The sequence below is a fragment of the Anarhichas minor genome, unplaced genomic scaffold (genome assembly GCF_050575085.1).
Source record: "Anarhichas minor isolate MPS153535 unplaced genomic scaffold, ASM5057508v1 ptg000003l, whole genome shotgun sequence".
NCBI classification, from domain to species: Eukaryota; Metazoa; Chordata; class Actinopteri; order Perciformes; family Anarhichadidae; genus Anarhichas; species Anarhichas minor.
Genome location: NW_027466449.1, coordinates 19173043 through 19190000, shown reverse-complemented (window position 1 = coordinate 19190000; position 16958 = coordinate 19173043). Strand labels below are relative to the sequence as shown.

At 41.3% G+C, this 16958-nt stretch overlaps 3 protein-coding genes across 4 annotated transcripts in view; all 3 read left to right on the top strand.

Annotated features, from left to right (window-relative positions):
* LOC142960039 (mitochondrial carnitine/acylcarnitine carrier protein) overlaps positions 1-592 on the top strand; it is an 11445-nt gene extending 10853 nt beyond the window's left edge. Inside the window, exon 9 of the mRNA XM_076101626.1 lies at positions 1-592. This exon is cut by the window's left edge and continues 1199 nt beyond it. The gene's annotated coding sequence lies outside the window, so the exon portion shown is untranslated.
* A 470-nt stretch (positions 593-1062) lies between these two features.
* tafazzin (tafazzin, phospholipid-lysophospholipid transacylase) lies at positions 1063-7770 on the top strand. Its single transcript, XM_076101614.1, has 11 exons — positions 1063-1195; positions 2401-2547; positions 2792-2920; positions 2999-3044; positions 3146-3231; positions 3304-3384; positions 3976-4017; positions 4163-4225; positions 4501-4553; positions 4636-4713; positions 5351-7770. Exons 2-11 carry the CDS (start codon positions 2439-2441, stop codon positions 5450-5452), a joined length of 789 nt encoding a protein of 262 aa, XP_075957729.1. The 5' UTR covers positions 1063-1195; positions 2401-2438; the 3' UTR covers positions 5453-7770.
* A 568-nt stretch (positions 7771-8338) lies between these two features.
* Positions 8339-16315, top strand: atp6ap1a (ATPase H+ transporting accessory protein 1a). 2 transcript variants are annotated; one of them, XM_076101594.1, is made up of 11 exons: positions 8339-8498; positions 9660-9786; positions 10599-10673; positions 11088-11281; positions 11643-11683; positions 12025-12110; positions 13273-13422; positions 13779-13936; positions 14183-14233; positions 14340-14577; positions 15002-16315. In XM_076101594.1, exons 1-11 carry the CDS (start codon positions 8368-8370, stop codon positions 15209-15211), a joined length of 1461 nt encoding a protein of 486 aa, XP_075957709.1. In that variant the 5' UTR covers positions 8339-8367; the 3' UTR covers positions 15212-16315. The 2 variants fall into 2 exon arrangements, with proteins under 2 accessions (XP_075957709.1, XP_075957716.1); XM_076101601.1 differs by having other exon boundaries at positions 8432-8572.
* Positions 16316-16958: the final 643 nt, after the last annotated feature.

Below are 16958 nucleotides of genomic sequence, written 5' to 3'. Positions count from 1 at the left end.
AGACGTCCTTTCCTCAGTTATGTCACGTGAAGCGACGTCTGTTTCTGATGACGGTGCTGATGATCACAGCTGATCAGCTGTCAGTCGGCTTTAACAGCTGGAGAGACTTTTGATAAGTTTGTCATGATGACAGTTGAAGGCACTCTGCATGCAACAGTAAGTTCTCTGTAAGGGCAGCTGCAGTGTGTACTCAATGTAAAGAGAAAAAGTGTGTCATCTGGAACGCAGCTATGATGTTATTTTTTAAACTCTGTTATAATAAGCAGACAATTCAACGAGAAACCGGTGACCTGCTGGACTCATTTTTGAGGCATCTGTGAAGAACAGGACAACAGCTGCACTGTTATTAGTTTGTACAGCAGGAAATGAGGGTGGCCATGTTTACTGATGACACTATAATCTGTAAAGAATCAGATAAAACAAAAACTAAAAAGATTTTTGTTCCTCAACAGCGATGAAGCTTTTATTCTTTTGTTACAAGTCATCAACACCACCTGTCCTCTGTGCTTTTAAACAGGTTTTAAACTGGATGTGATGGAACACTGTTTACTAAATAAAAGCAGGTATTCTTATTGTACTTGCTGGAATTGTACATTTGTATGTGTGGCCTCTTCTTCTTTTGAGAAGTTGCAAGTCCTACTACATTATTTAGGGTGACAAATAATTTGATATGCTAATAAATGTACCATAATACTAAAAATAAATGTAGGTTTGTTTTATATATTTTTTAATGTATTTCTTTTTTTTGTATTTATTTAAAGTGTATTTTAAAATGCATTCATACATTTTTGAATATATATGTATTTAGTTTTGTATTTAGTTTTTCGATTTTATTATTTTATAATAATTAACATGATAATAATTCAACTTATTTGTACTTACCACTTAACCACATATGATTGCGGATCAGATTTTACTGCGCATGCGTCGTGTTATGACGACCTCAACACGGAAACCGGCTTGTAAACTACATTAAAAACTATAAAATGGAACAAACACTATTTATGAAGCCGTAATCTCTGAAGACCAAGTGAAAAAACAAACCGGTGCTCACTGCAAACAGCAAATCTTCAACATTATTACGTTCAAACAGGCTTCTTCCCCGAAAGAAACCACAATACCCAAAACTCTGTGCGGTGACTTTTACTTCCGGGGTCGGTGACCACCAGCTGCCTGTTTAGCAGATAGAGGAGAGGTAAATGTTTGATCTTGTGATGTTTTCTATATTTCCCAAGTTATTAAAGTCTTTAAACAGATGCTATGAAGCTAAGACGAAAACTTACCCTTTCATTTCACAGTTTATTCATTATTATTTGTTCTACAGTGTTACAGTTCTGTCTCTCAGAGCTGAATGTGTGAAAACTTAAGCTAGCAGCCAGCTTGCAGGCTAACGTCAGCCAGCTTGCAGGCTAACGTCAGCCAGCTTGCAGGCTAACGTCAGCCAGCTTGCAGGCTAACGTCAGCCAGCTTGCAGGCTAACGTCAGCCAGCTTGCAGGCTAACGTTAGCCAGCCGCTGAACACATACCTCTGAAGAAGATTGTGACCTTAGCTCACAGTCCTCCACCGACAAGTACTTTGAGATACTTGTACTTTACTTGAGTATTTCCATGCTCTGCTACTCTGTACATTTACTCCACTACATCGCTGAGGTAAATGTACTTTTTACTGTACTACATCTCAGAGGTACATATTGTACTTTGTACTGTTCTACATCTCAGAGGTACATGTACTTTTTACCTCTTCATTTACTTGATGACTTTAGTTACTTTGCAGATTCAGATTCATAATACAAAATATAATCAACAAAAAAGAAAACATGCTGTATTATTATAGATTAAGATAAACCTTTATTGATCCCTAGAGGCAAATTCGCAAGCTACCAGCAGTATATAAAGTAATGAAAATGAGCTCCACCGTTACCATATTATGCAACATTAAACTGATGAACACATTAATGTATCAATCATTATAATCCAGATTCATTATAAACATCATTCTAAAATGGCCCGTTGTGCAAAATGAGTACTTTTACTTTTGGCACTTTCGGTATATATGTATATTCTGATACTTTAGTACTTATACTTTAGTAAAAAGAAAAGCATGCTGGACAGAATATTTCTACACTGTGGTATTGCTACTTTTACTTGAGTACAATATCTGAGTACTTCTGCAAACAGACTGAAGACTCCTTGAAGAAGACTGAAGACATGCAGATGCATTTAAATGTTACAGAGTATAAGAGCAGATGCAAAGTGTAGATAAGTCATTTTAGAAAATATTATGCTGTTTACGTAATGAGCATCTAGTACAGAAAATGAAGGGTTATTTTTATAGACTTTCCAGAAACACGTGTGGAATTAAACCGCTTTTTTCCCCCCGTTGTGTTCGTGTGGTTCCAGGTTCATGTGTGTGTGGATGTAGTCTGTGGAGCGCTGTGATGCCCCTGGAGGTCAGATGGCCGTTCCCACAATGCCCTGCTTTGGCATGGAGGATCTCCAGCTCACTGATCATGGGGATGGTGGGCTCCTATTCCTACTTCTGGACCAGTAAGATCAACCATGGATCTCCACATGTGTAGAATGTTTGTGATAAACTGAAGGATGAAGTGTTCCTTTACTTTAACTACTTAAACTACATCCAGCTGATCATACTTTTTACTCCTGTGAGTTTTACAATGCAGAACGTTTACTTGGAGTGGAGTATTTTCTCAGTGTTGTATAAGTAGTTTTACTTCAGTAAAATATCAGAATACTTCTTCCACACAAGTTTTCTCTCCCTCCCAATCTTCAGAGTACATGAACTGCTTGACGGTCCACAACCACGAGGTTTTGTTGGACCTGATCGACCGGCGGCCCTCGGACACGCCCCTCATCACTCTGTCCAATCACCAGTCTTGTATGGATGACCCGCACATCTGGGGTAAGAAACGGATGCACATTCTCAAATCACACGGTCACATCAGAGAACACAGTGAAAATAATCCCGTGTTTGCGACAGGTGTGCTGAAGTTCAGACAGCTGTGGACCTTCAACAAGATGCGCTGGTGAGTTTTTATCATTCCAACACCTCGTTCATTTTGCTTTTATTTTTCTGGGTAATAATCTTTATTTTTCTGGGTAATAATCTTTCTCTGTAACCGCGCAGGTCTCCGGCAGCGTCAGACATCTGTTTCACAAAAGAGCTGCACTCCAGATTCTTCAGTCGTGGAAAGTGCGTTCCGGTCTGCAGAGGTGAGTCTCTGTTTGTGTTATTAATCCCATAACTTTGTCTCACCGTCTGACATCATGATGTGTTCTCTGCAGGCGACGGCGTTTACCAGAAAGGGATGGACTTTATTCTGGAGAAAATGAACAGAGGAGACTGGGTGCACATTTTTCCTGAAGGTATTCCAACTTTCCTCCTCACATTTCACTCTACTTGTCGTCGTGTCTCTTTCTCTGTAACTGTTTGATTTAGTTTGAGTGTTGTGGAAATAACACAGACTGTAGATAAGAAGTAGACGTAGTCATCATGACGTCAGCCATCGGTTTATGGACTGGCGTTTTGAAGCCTCAAGTTTGGTGAACAGGAAGTGACCATATCTGGACTGAGGAGGAGTGACGTAGAGACGCCGTATACGTCTGGTAGAGACCTGTCAATCACGGTGTAGCCCCGCCCCTAAAGCGTCCCCTGCTTTATGGTCTGTTTGACTCTAAATGGACCATAATGTACTAAATGAACATCATGCTGTATTGAAGAAGACTTGAAACTAGAGATTGAGACCATAAACTCATGTTTACAATGTTTACTGAGGTAATAAATCAAGAGAGAAGTAGAGTCATTTTCTCAGACTTCTATACAACCAGAGGAGTCGCCCCCTGGTGGACACTAGAGAGAATGCAGCTTTAACACATGAAGCATTGACTTCACTTTTCAGAACCCAAGGTTGCTGCCTGAGATAATAAACACTTCCTCTCTCCTTTCTTATTAAACAGGCAGAGTCAACATGACTGAAGAATATATACGGTTAAAGTGGGGTGAGTACAGTGCATGAGTTTGAGTGTTTGTACAGTGTGACGTTCAGCATCAGAGCTTTGTGAAGATGAACGTAGAGCGCTGGTTTTGCTGTCGTCGGTGTGAAAGTCTGATTGTGGTTCAGATCATTTCCTGTTTGTGTTTTAGGCGTTGGTCGGCTAATAGCGGAGTGCTCCCTTAATCCGATTATCCTGCCGCTCTGGCATGTGGGTGAGTAAGATGACATCACCGCATGTTGCTGCTGTTTCATCACTTTATTAAAGATGGAGTCCGCTACACACAGGGAGGAAGAGAATGATGGAAAAATTAAAACATGTCAGCCTTTTGTTTGAGATCACAGTACAGAGATGAAAGACGAGGATTGACTTTGAATTGCGTTGACAGTAACAGTTTAGATGTGATGTTAAAGGCTTTGGGGTTCTGGAAGTTCTGTGTTTCGGTGAAACACCAAGAAGACCAAGTAGTCTGTTCTTCTTCTGTCTCAGGTTTGAATGACGTTCTGCCAAATGTGGCGCCCTACATTCCTCGGACCGGCAAGGTGGGAACGCTGACATCAGACTCTAGCAGTACTTTAATAAAATGTTTATTGTTGCTTTTAAAGCGGTTGTTTGTCCTTCCAGAGAATCACCGTCCTGGTGGGGAAACCGTTCAGCGTGAAGGAGCTCGTTGAATCCCTCCGAGCCGAGAACAAGAGCCAGGTGAGACGAACACTAAAGATGTCGCCATATTTCATTATGCAGCGTATGTCATGTGTTTTCATACACGTGTATCTAGAGATTGAGAAAGTTTTGTAGCAAAACTTTCGATTTAGTCGCCAGAAACATCGTCACGCTGAATAAATTAATCTTTAAAGTAAAAACTCAGTTTCTCAAATGTGAATATTTTCTTGTTGTTTTTAGTCTTTTGTGATCATAAACTTAATGTCTTTTGGGTTTTGATCTGTTCTTTTCTACTATTTGCTGGTGTTCTGTAGACCAAATGATTAATCAATTGAAGATTAAAATAACCGCCGAAATACAACTGGATTGGATGATTTGTTGAGGAAGTCTAGTAAAATATTGGAGTAAACAGCTTAAAGTTGCTCGTTTTGTCCGACTGTAAAACCCAACGATATTCATCACAAAGAAAATCATCAAATCCTCTCATTTCAGAAGCCAAGACTAAACTTATCAACTATCAAAATAGTCTGCGAATAATTTAGTAAATAGTTTCAGCTCCAGTTGGCTTCACTGGTTATAGTTAACGAAGGCTAAAGTCCCACTCGAGGCATTCTTCAATGTGTTTTTGCATTTGGAAAAAGAAGAACGCATCTTTTCTTTACATTTTTCCTTTCAGTTGGAAATGAGGAAGACCTTGACTGACTTCATCCAGGAGGAGTTTCGGAGCCTGAAAGTCCAGGCCGAGGCCCTCCACGGACAAGTCCAGACCACGTCCTGAGTCCCAGTCCTGAGTCCTGAGCCCCAAGCCCTGGTCGCTACACTCCTCACAGCCAACAAGACCGAGGATCCTTTACCCTAAACCGAGGGTAAAACCTCTAAAACCGGACGCACACACACACACACACACACACACACACACACACACACACACACACACACACACACACACCTCCACACTGGACCGTTTGTGGATCACTATCGGTGGAAAAATGAACTGAGCATCCATTGCTGCTGATGAGACGACTTTGTAAAAGCATGTTTTTCTTTAATTTAGCATATTCAGTCGCTGGGTTTGGCTGCGATCCCGCTGCCGCCCAGAAACAGGGTTGAAACGATAGATCGATGGACGATTAATTGAATTCATACCAATCAATGCTGCGTGAGCTCGAAGCAGCCAGTTGGTTCCTGAAGATTGAAAGATCTCGAGCGTTTGTGTGGCGTGAAGCACATTCAGTGTCACTTAGTGAACTGCTTATTTTAGCTTCAGCGAGCGGTGCCAATGCAGGAAGTAGTTTGTCCTTCATGGACTGTTCATGCAGCAGACTGGAGTCACCGATCTGCAATTCATGTTTGCATTTTTATTACTAACTGCGATCTTTCCCGAACCTTGAAGTTGCAATCTGGAAGATCTCCGTTGGGTTCTCTTTGGCGCCGCCTGTGGCGATTAGCGGTAGTTGCAGCTGTGTCTTGTCGCCTTTTAGCAAGATCGGTTCGATACGACAGCAAACACTCGTTGAGCAGCTACTTTTATCAGAAATATAGCAGAAGACAAGCATCTGTTTACATTGCAGCCAAATAAACTCAGGTGTTTTTTTTATAAAGGAATCTGTCAATAATCAGCCTTTTTCTGTCCGTCGTGCCCCGAGCCACAGTCGTCTGACTTCCTGCTGCACGCGGTAATATTTAAAAAACATCCACAAACGTTCTTTGTCCACGTTCACCCTCGTGTTTCCTCTGGTTGTTTCACAATAAAAGCCAGTCAACACTTTGAATATGAGCCAGCAGCAGGAGATGTTGTGTTAGAATTAGCAGCGACTCAAACCAGCGGCTGCAGGAGAGCGAATAATCTCATGTCAACGGTAACACTGGTGCTGCTGTTTCCTGTGGAGTCCTCCTGCTTAAGAAGGCAATTTAAAAATCCAGGGCGGGAACGGCGGACTCTGCCGCCAACAATAAGCTTCATGGGAAAAAAAAACTCTTGTACGAGTGATTTAGGAGAATTTGTCGAATTAACAATTTTTATTAGTATTTAGATATTTTTTTCTCTTAGATACGAACACAATAGCGGTCCAGACCAGATATATATAATATATATTATATATATATAATATATATATATATATATTACATATATATAATATATATATATTACATATATATAATATATATATATTACATATATATATATTCCAAACGATGTCACCACTAATTTAAATTGTCAGTTGATGCTATTGTACAACACTACAATATCAATATGATCATCTTCCATACTTTGACCGGCTCCAGTTGCAGTCAGAGATATTCTGTAAGACTCTTTCACATGGAACCGTTTCTTCTTTTATTTCGCTGACGGTGCGATCCTCAGGTGACTCGTTCCTTTATTTGATCTGTGAAAGCAGCACATCCGGAGCAGGTTTGTGGTATTATTGGGCCGTTAATTAAGCTCATTTACAATTATGAAGTTGGAGCGTTTGATGAACGTGTCTCACAAAAAACAGTAACAGAAAGTTCAGATAAAAGCACGACCATGTTGGTGCAGAAATAACATTTAAAAACTGAGGATTTCATGAAACAGTATTGGTGTTTTCTGGCGTTCAGGTTGCATAAACCTGTTTGAGGAGAACTTCACTTCACACCATGAAATACTAAATGTGAGTATTTAGGGTGCTCCTCTGTGCACATGGAGGGATTCATGATCTAATGAGGGAATCGGTCAGCGCTGTACTGGTCAACGTGTATTCATCAGAAGCAGGCATGCAGAGTGAATGATTGTTACTTTAATGGTTGTTTTACCGTCACATGTTTCACTTCTGTTCTTCACAACGTCACCGTCTTTCCTCGCTCTGTCATCGCTCTTGTACATTCAAATGAAGTCATTTCTCGGCAATAGATCATTTCTTTTAGTATTTAAAGTATTAAACCGCTAAGTTTTCTTTAGATCCTTTCGAATGCTGCCCCGTTACAGATGTACATAACTTATTTAATCACAGGCTTTTATAATGGAGATGATTTATGAATGTTATGGCCTGACTGTGATTCTTACTCTTTCCTGCTGTATGTGAACGCCAATAAATGCTCAACTTTTACACATTTTAATTGTGTCTTGTGAAATGTAACGCTTCCCAATCATGTCGTCGTGTCACGTGAGGATATAAATAATAATGTACTTCAGTTTAATAGAGAAGTATTTTATCATATTTTAAAACATCCTCATATGATGATAATATATATAATATTATTGATGCATTAATGTGTTCATCACTTTAATGCTGCAGCTGATCAAAGTGCAGCTAATGCTGGTTAGCTTAACTGATAACATCACAATGTATTAGTTGATTTACATTTTATTAATCTGTAAAGTAACTAAATGTAGTGGGGTATATGTATAAAGTAAAATGGACATTTTAATAATCTAATAAATACTAATAATCTGATTTTATAAAGTAACTAAATATAGTGGAGTAATAAGTACAATATTTGTATTATTATATATGTATGAAGTAGAATAAAATGTACCTCAAATTGTACAGTACTTGTGTAATAAATTGAAATGTACTTCATGTTTTAAATACATGAAGTACTACCTTATACTGCGTGTGTTGCAGTATTTGATGCTGCAGTGAAAACAGAGGAGCGTCTCCTCACGTCACGTGACCTCATCCGACGTCACCTGCTGTGAAAGAGATTCTAAAGATGGCGACCACAGGGACGCTTCACCTCCGCAGCGTCTCCGCGCGTTTGACCGTTTTTCTCGCCTTGTTGAACGCGCTGGATTCGGTGAATTGCGATGAGCAGGTGCCGCTCATTCTGTGGACGAGCGCAGGGTGAGTCCCGGTGGACTTATCGCGTTTTATCGTCTCAGGAGCGGTTCAAACCGCTTTTACCTTCTAAGCTAACGGTTAGCCGAGCGTCAGTTGGTGTGTGTTAGGAGCGTAGCGTCGACAGTTAGCTTCTAGAATAGCATTTGAATGCTGCCTCAACTGTGGTTCATGTATGTGGTTTTATTTAAATTTAAATGAAGGAAGTAACATGATAATTTCCCGGTAATCCTCATGAGTGACAGGTGCTGTATCACCTGTCACCTGACGAGCCGTTGTCTTATTGTGGTGGATGGATGAGCAGTTTGATTGAATTACAGCATCTTTAAGTTATCCACATAAAGATAGGATGAGACTGTTATTGATGTGGGGGAAGTCAGCAGCATAAGGACGGAAATAAAGATCTAAAATAAAGATCTAAAAGTGTACATTTTATGCTACTTTCTTCTTCTCCACTACATCTCAGAGGTACATATTGTACTTTATACTGTACTACATCTCAGAGGTACATATTGTACTTTATACTGTACTACATCTCAGAGGTACATATAGTACTTTATACTGTACTACATCTCAGAGGTACATATAGTACTTTATACTGTACTACATCTCAGAGGTAAATATTGTACTTTTTACTGTACTACATCTCAGAGGTACATATAGTACTTTATACTGTACTAACGTTACATCTCAGGTAAATGTTGTACTTTATAATGTATTTTTACTGTACATGACATTTAGTTACAACACTGTACATCTCAGAGGTACATGTTGTACTTTATAATGTACTACAGAGGTACGTATTGTACTCCTTGCTGTACTACAAAAACAAGATATTAAGATTTGTATGAGAATCTGAAATACTGGAAAGAAACATTAATACATACTATTATAAATAATAATAATTTCACAAAATTGAGCGAGATGTTTCATTCCCAGTTGCCATCCTTGGAAAAGGAGACGCAATTTAGATAATGTATATATAATATAAAACAAACATTGGTACAGATAACGATTCTTACATGTTTATGCATCAAATAGTATCAATACTGCTGCACATACTATTAAGGTATTTAATGCTTGATGTTGTACATGTAATGCAGTGTCTTTACAGTATTATAAGGGTATGTTTACATGAATACACACTCTGAATACTTTCTCCTCCAGCGTCTCCCGGCCGGGTCCGTCTCCCCCTGCAGCCGGTCACATCGTCGGGCAGCAGCAGCTGAGCTCGTACCTGGAGACGGCTCTGAATGACGGCCCAAGAAACGTGGTGCTGTTCCTCCAGGACAAGGTCCACACACTTATTATGCTTCATCTGAATCTGTGGCTTCACAAGTACACGGGCTCTGAATACGTCATGTGACGGATGTAACACTGAGAAGAGATGAGAGGCCTGTACTGAACACTGTAAAACGTCAGAACGTTGACGTTATTATTCTGAATCGACATCCGAATACTTCGCAGCTTTTTATTTTATGCATGTTTGTTCATTTTGTTCAAACCCAGTATTTCCTCTCTGTGTCGCATACAGATCAGGCTACACGAATATTATTATATTATATTATTATATTATTAGTAAAATAGGTTTCCTGTGGTGGCTGCGTACGATTGCTTCAGACTCGAGTGATTCAAACATTTCCAGTAACTCCAGAACGTTGTAAAGTCTAAAAGTCAACATTTATTGGAAGAAAATGAGATGAAATCATTTCACAGAAGATTCTGCTTCAATCCATGTTTGTTGGCGTTTAGACTTTCAAAAACATTTTCACTGTTAATAAAAGGCTGACTCATTAAATCTGATGAGTCACTTTATTCAAATTGAGAATCTTATTTTAATTTGTTTAGGGTGAAGACATAATACAATATGGTGACGGACATTCAAAGATTCATTTAAAGAACCTCAATAGAAGCTTTGAGTAAAAACAAAGAGATGTTTGGTACTTCGTCTTAAAATGACTCGTTCCTCTCACCTGCACTCAAAATCATATTTAATCTGATGATGATCCAAACGTCATTATAAACCCTCTAAAATGATATTTCTCTCCAGCTCTTCATTGTGACAGTGAGTTCTCTAGTTGAGATTGTGTTTCCTCGTCTCCTCAGATGAGCATCGAGGACTTCACCATGTACGGAGGAGCTTTTGGAAACAAGCAGGACACGGCTTTCCCCAACCTGGAGGTGAGATGATGCTTCAAGTGTTAACGCTGCATTCTCTCTAGTGTCCACCAGGGGGCGACTCCTCTGGTTGTATAGAAGTCTATGAGAAAATGACTCTACTTCTCTCTTGATTTATTACCTCAGTAAACATTGTAAACATGAGTTTATGGTCTCAATCTCTAGTTTCAAGTCTTCTTCAATACAGCATGATGTTCATTTAGTACATTATGGTCCATTTAGAGTCAAACAGACCATAAAGCATTTTTTCTTGTGTTTCAACTTCCTGAGCCAAGGAAACATAAGAGGAAGCAACAAATCAGAGTGAAACTATCATTTAAATATAAACAGACCAACAAGACGTGTGTTTGGTTCATTTATAACACGTGTGTGTGGGTCACATGTCACTGACAGATGTTTGGTCTCTCCTGTGCTCAGGGGGCTCTGATGTCCTCGTCCTCTCCTCTGGTGTTACCTGCCGTGTCCTGGCCCGCCTCCAATGCAGTGATTGGTCAGCTGCAGGACCAATTAGAAACCTCCCCTCTGTACATGGACCCTGAGACGCTGAGTCAGCTGAGACTCAACGCCTCCTCGCCCGCCCTGCTGGTGTTCAGGCTGCCGTACGGCATCGGGTAGGTTTGTAGACTGATGCTAGTAATGTACGAGTTCTGTATGGAAACCTTTATAGTTTTACTGACGGTGGTTCTCCAATATTCAGTAAATATTGCAGGATGTTTCTAGTCTCTTCTGAACTAAAGTATGATTTAATATTAACATGCTGTTGCACAAATATGAGACTAAAACTATAGAAACCAGGGAGGCGTCGTCGTGTTTAACACACCACCAGATGTCACTGCTGCTGCTGGAGACCCCTCAGTGGACTCTTTATTTAACCTCCTCTGGTTATAGTTTCTCTCTCTGGCTTCTTCTTCTTCTTCTTCTTCTTCTTCTTCTTCTTCGTTACTGTCTCACTGTTGCTCGTCTCTCCTGCAGAGCTGATCTGATGTCTGCTAAAGAGATTCTCAGTGGAAACGGTGAGTCTGTTCATATCAAAGCATTCAGAGAGCAGTTCTCATGTTTCTCCTCCTTTAATCTGTTTGTAACTCGTCTGTATTTCTTTGTGTTGTAAAGATTTGTTTTATTTAAAGATGCAATATTTAAGATGCATAAATATTTCCATTCATATATGAGAACAAAAACAGAAGTGAAAAATACAAAAACATGTGTAAAGATACACGCAAATATGAGTTATAAACATAATAATGATGTATCATTATGAATATATACACGGGTACATAGTGCTGAGATATAAAACACACCAGTAATAATACATCACCCTATGATGAATGAATACACACATAACCTTGTTTTTCAGATGAGGTCATAGGTCAGGTGCTGAGCACCATGAAGACTCAGGCCGTCCCGTACACGGCCATCTACACGGCCCTGCAGCCCTCCAGGGTGAGTCTGTTCACTGGCACGGTGTCTTTAAACCGTCACCAACACTACACCGATCATCTCAGCCAGAAGCTGTGAACACTGTCGTTATTGTGAGATGTTCATCTTTCCCACGGTCCGTGAACACATCACGTGTGACAAACGCTTCAGTCAGAAAAATCAACCAGGAGGAAGCTTAAAACTGTGATATTTCACCAAAAAAGTTATTCTACACGTCTCTTTGTTTTAAAAATCTCTCCTCTAATAAAGAGTTCACTTTAACCAGAGTGTGTAAAAACATTAAAGTGTGAAACTATGACGTCATGATTGATTCATCTGAGACCAGCAGTCATGTGACTACAAGGAGGAGACACTCTGACTGAACTACAGGAAGTGAACACGGAGAGGAGGGGAGGGGAGGAGAGGAGAGGAGGAGAGAGGAGGGGAGGGGAGGAGAAGGGAGGAGAGGAGAAGAGAGGAGAGAGGGGAGGAGAGGAGAGGAGAGGGGAGGAGAGGAGAGGAGAGAGGGGAGGAGAGAGGAGAGGAGAGGAGAGAGGGGAGGAGAGAGGGGAGGAGAGAGGAGAGGAGAGAGGGGAGGAGAGGAGAGAGGAGAAGGGAGGAGAGGAGAGGAGAAGGGAGGAGAGGAGAGAGGGGAGGAGAGAGGAGAGGAGAGAGGGGAGGAGAGAGGAGAGGAGAGGAGAGGAGAAGGGAGGAGAGGAGAGGAGAGAGGAGAGGAGAGGAGAGGAGAGAGGGGAGGAGAGAGGGGAGGAGAAGGGAGGAGAGAGGAGAGGAGAGGAGAGGAGAGAGGGGAGGAGAGGAGAGGAGAGGAGAGAGGGGGGAGGGGCTGAAAACACGTGAATAGTTCAATGAATACAGAACGTAAAGCCTTTCTTTCACATTAATAACACTTGTAGACACTTGAAACATTTTGGATGTATAGATTATATTGTTTTTCCAATTTTTGTAAAATATATCAAAGAAATTCCACTTTAGTTTTTTCCTTTTTAATGATTGATGTCATCATAACTGTGTTGTTCTGCACTGAAGACATGTTCTAGTTCTCTCTACTTCTATCATGATGGTTCTGTTTCACAGAGAGAAACATGTGACCGGAGCAAGAGAAGACTCGACACTCCTCGAGGTTCAGAGTGTTCATCGTGTGTCGGTGTCTTCTGTGTCTTCTCAGGAGGCGGCGTCTCTCTCCATGGAAGCCGGCCGCGGGGGAGGACGCTCTCTCCTGCAGGCCAAAGGAGGCTATCGGGAGAGGGAGAGGGAACGGGAGAGGCAGCGCAGGATCAAGGAGAAGGCCGGGATCTACGCACCGGTGGAGTTTAAGGTGGAGTCACTCATCTCATGTCTTCTGCATCTTCATTCCTGCATGCTGCTGTTCATTTAGCCGTAAAACACCGTGTGTGTGTGTGTGTGTGTGTGTGTGTGTGTGTGTGTGTGTGTGTGTGAGAGAGATGTTCCTTCATTACGAACACACACTAGTTTATTTTGTCCTCACATACATAAACTCACTAGAGCACCAAATGTGGATTAATACGCCGCTGAAAATAGTCTCCAACAAAGTCTCTATTTCCTGCTGTTTGTTTGATTAATAACTAGAGTTGTTGTTTTAATATTTCAGTCTCCAGCAGGAGGACAGTAAGAACAATATGTAATAATACCAGCTTTACCCCCCCCTCCCAGGAGGATGAGGAGACCTGTATCCTGCTCTGGGCTAAAGGTCTGTCGGTGAGCATCCTTCGGAGCGGTCGCTGGGAAGACCACGACCTGACCCCGTCCACCTTCGGGGAGGGAGTCAGCCCCAAACTCCACGGCTCAAGCTGCGACAAAACCAGATCCAAGTGGGTCAGAACCTGAGATCTACTTCATGAGCTGTGTGTGTGTGTGTGTGTGTGTGTGTGTGTGTGTGTGTGTGTGTGTGTGTGTGTGTGTGTGTGTGTGTGTGTGTGTGTGTGTGTGTGTGTGTGTGTGTGTGTGTGTGTGTGTGTGTGTGTGCATATCTGTGCCTTAAAGAGACAGTAGTGATGTTTAGAAGTGTTTGTATGAGGTTCTTCTCTTTCTCTCATTTACTTTGTGGTTCTTTGCAGGTTGGTTCTTAACTATGAGAACGTCCTCGGCCACCGCAGCTTCAAACTCATGTGAGTGTGTTGAACAAATCCTACAGCTTGTGTTTCATGTCTATTTAAACTCTTAATGATTCCCTCATGAACATGGCTCAATGTAACCTTCCCTGATACTCTCCAGCTTCGCTATGAGCCAGCGTCTCTACAAAGTCTCGGCCCGCCGCTGGTTCACGCTGGACACCGTGGAGCTGGAGTACGACGGCACCAAAGCCAAGTTCAACGGCAGCAGGAAGGTCTACGCCCCCGCCGAGTACTCGTACCGCTGCGAGTCCGTCACCAACTTCCGGTGGCCCCAACTCGTCCCGCGCACCTTCAACGATCCGGCCAATCAGTGGAGGGTCTCCTTTGAAGACTTTCAGGTAAGAACGAGATTTGTATTGTTTTGTGTTCTCAGCTGCCGGAGCTGTTGGGAAGCTCACTTGTTCTTGCTGAGTGATGGATGACGTTCTCATATGTTACTCTGGCAGAGCTATGGACCCTTTTCTGCTTTTCAAAATGTATTTCCTAGATTGTGTTCTTTCTAGAGACAAATTAAAGTATTGAAGAGCTTTAGCTTAGCATAAAGACTGGAGACAGCTATCCTGCCTCCTGGCTCTGTCGGCTCATTAACGGACCGTTTTCACAGCAGGAAGAAGCTCGGGTGTGATGGTTTCAGCTGCTTCTCCTGCTATCACAAGGCAACATGTCCGTTGTGACTAAAGTCTATTAAAGCCTGAAATGAAAGGGATGAACTTGATAACAAAGAACAAACACACCCTGTTTGTTCTACGTGTCCCTCCACAGATCCAGGGCTTCAACGTGAGCGCCAGCGACTTCTCCTACGCCAGCGACTGCGCGGGCTTCTTCTCCCCGGGTATCTGGATGGGTCTGATGACCAGCCTCCTCATGGTGCTGGTGCTCACCTACGGCCTGCACATGATCATGCAGCTCCGCACCATGGACCGCTTCGACGACCCCAAAGGACCGGCCATCTCCGTGCCCCAAACAGAGTAACGTGTTCTGTCCCTGCAGCGCTCCCACTCCCACCAGTCCTCCCTTCATGTGTAGTTGGGCATCACACACACTGTGTTGTCAGAATAAGGGACCAGTCATCACTGCATATGTGTCACTTTATACTCAATGTGCATTCTGAGAGTGAAGACTCTTAGTTTGTGCTCCTCATGTAGTAGTTACATCTGGAAACATCTGTTAACACCTGAAGGATCCTCAGAGTCTCTTCTAACCTCAAGTATTCATCTGAGACTTTGTTTTCTAACCCAACAAAGACATGAACTCTCTTTAGTTTATGTTGTTAGAGTGTGTTAGTGTGTTAAAGTGTGTCATGGATGAGGTGCAGTCTGTGAACATGTTGAGTGTAAAACAGGTCCGTATGAGACGACTAATCCTAAATGTTAGTTTCTGCTATAATACAAAATGTAATTAATAATCCCGTTGGCTTCTTGTCGAGAGAAGCAGTGCAGCAAACTGAATATATCTTTATTTTATTCAGAAGGTCAGAAGACTTTCAGAAAGTGTTAAAATACTTTAAAGATGAAACATGAGGCGCACAAGCTGGAGCTCGTTCTCAGGAGGATAAACGTTCCCATGAAAGTTTTACAATTGTACATAAAGTAACTTATGAATTATGAAATGTTATTTATTGGTGAAACTCATTTGTGTGTGTGTGAGAGTGTGTTTACAATCGTGTTTGTGAGTAGACGAGTGAAATGAAGGGACTACTTTCTGTGTGGATGAATCATTTATTCTAGTTCAGTGAGGCGATGAGACCATGAGGACCTCTAAAGTACAACATTACACATTAACATTAATCTTTAACATCAACATGAACATTAACATTAACTTGAACATTTACTCATGTCTTTGGTCGTCTCATCCAAACATGAGCTGAACTCACTGGTTGTTGTTTAACCGTGGTGAACATTATTTATTCATTATTTAAAGTCAGCTGATGTGCACTGAATTCTGCTCAACGTGAAATGATCATTTTACTGTTTGTTTATTTATTTTGATAATTGTAGTGAATATCGATATGATGTAAGGTCCTGAATGTCGCGCTGCTGCTGTGACCCCAATAAAACATCTGTTGAAACAAAGAAATCCTTTTGTTTTCCTGAATACATATTTTAACTCGACACCAGGTTTATGAATGAGTAAAGGTTTACAGGAGATCCACGAGGTCTTAAAGGTATTAAAAGTTGAAGACATGCCTGGTTCTGTTTAATATATACAGTTGTGTGAAAAAGTGTTTGCCCCCTTCCTGATTTCTTATTTTTTTGCATGTTTGTCACACTTAAATGTTTCAGATCATCAAACAAATTTAAATATTAGACAAAGATAACACAAGTAAACACAAAATGCAGTTTTTAAATGAAGGTTTTTATTATTAAGGGAGAAAAACAATCCAAACCTACATGGCCCTGTGTGAAACAGTGATTGCCCCCTAAACCTAATAACTGGTTGGGCCACCCTTAGCAGCAACAACTGCAATCAAGCGTTTGCGATAACTGGCAATGAGTCTTTTACAGCGCTGTAGAGGAATTTTGGCCCACTCATCTTTGCAGAATTGTTGTAATTCAGCCACATTGGAGGGTTTTCGAGCATGAACCGCCTTTTTAAGGTCATGCCACAGCATCTCAATCGGATTCAGGTCGGGACTTTGACCAGGCCACTCCAAAGTCTTCATTTTGTTTTTCTTAAGCCATTCAGAGGTGGACTTGCTGGTGTGTTTTGGATCATTGTC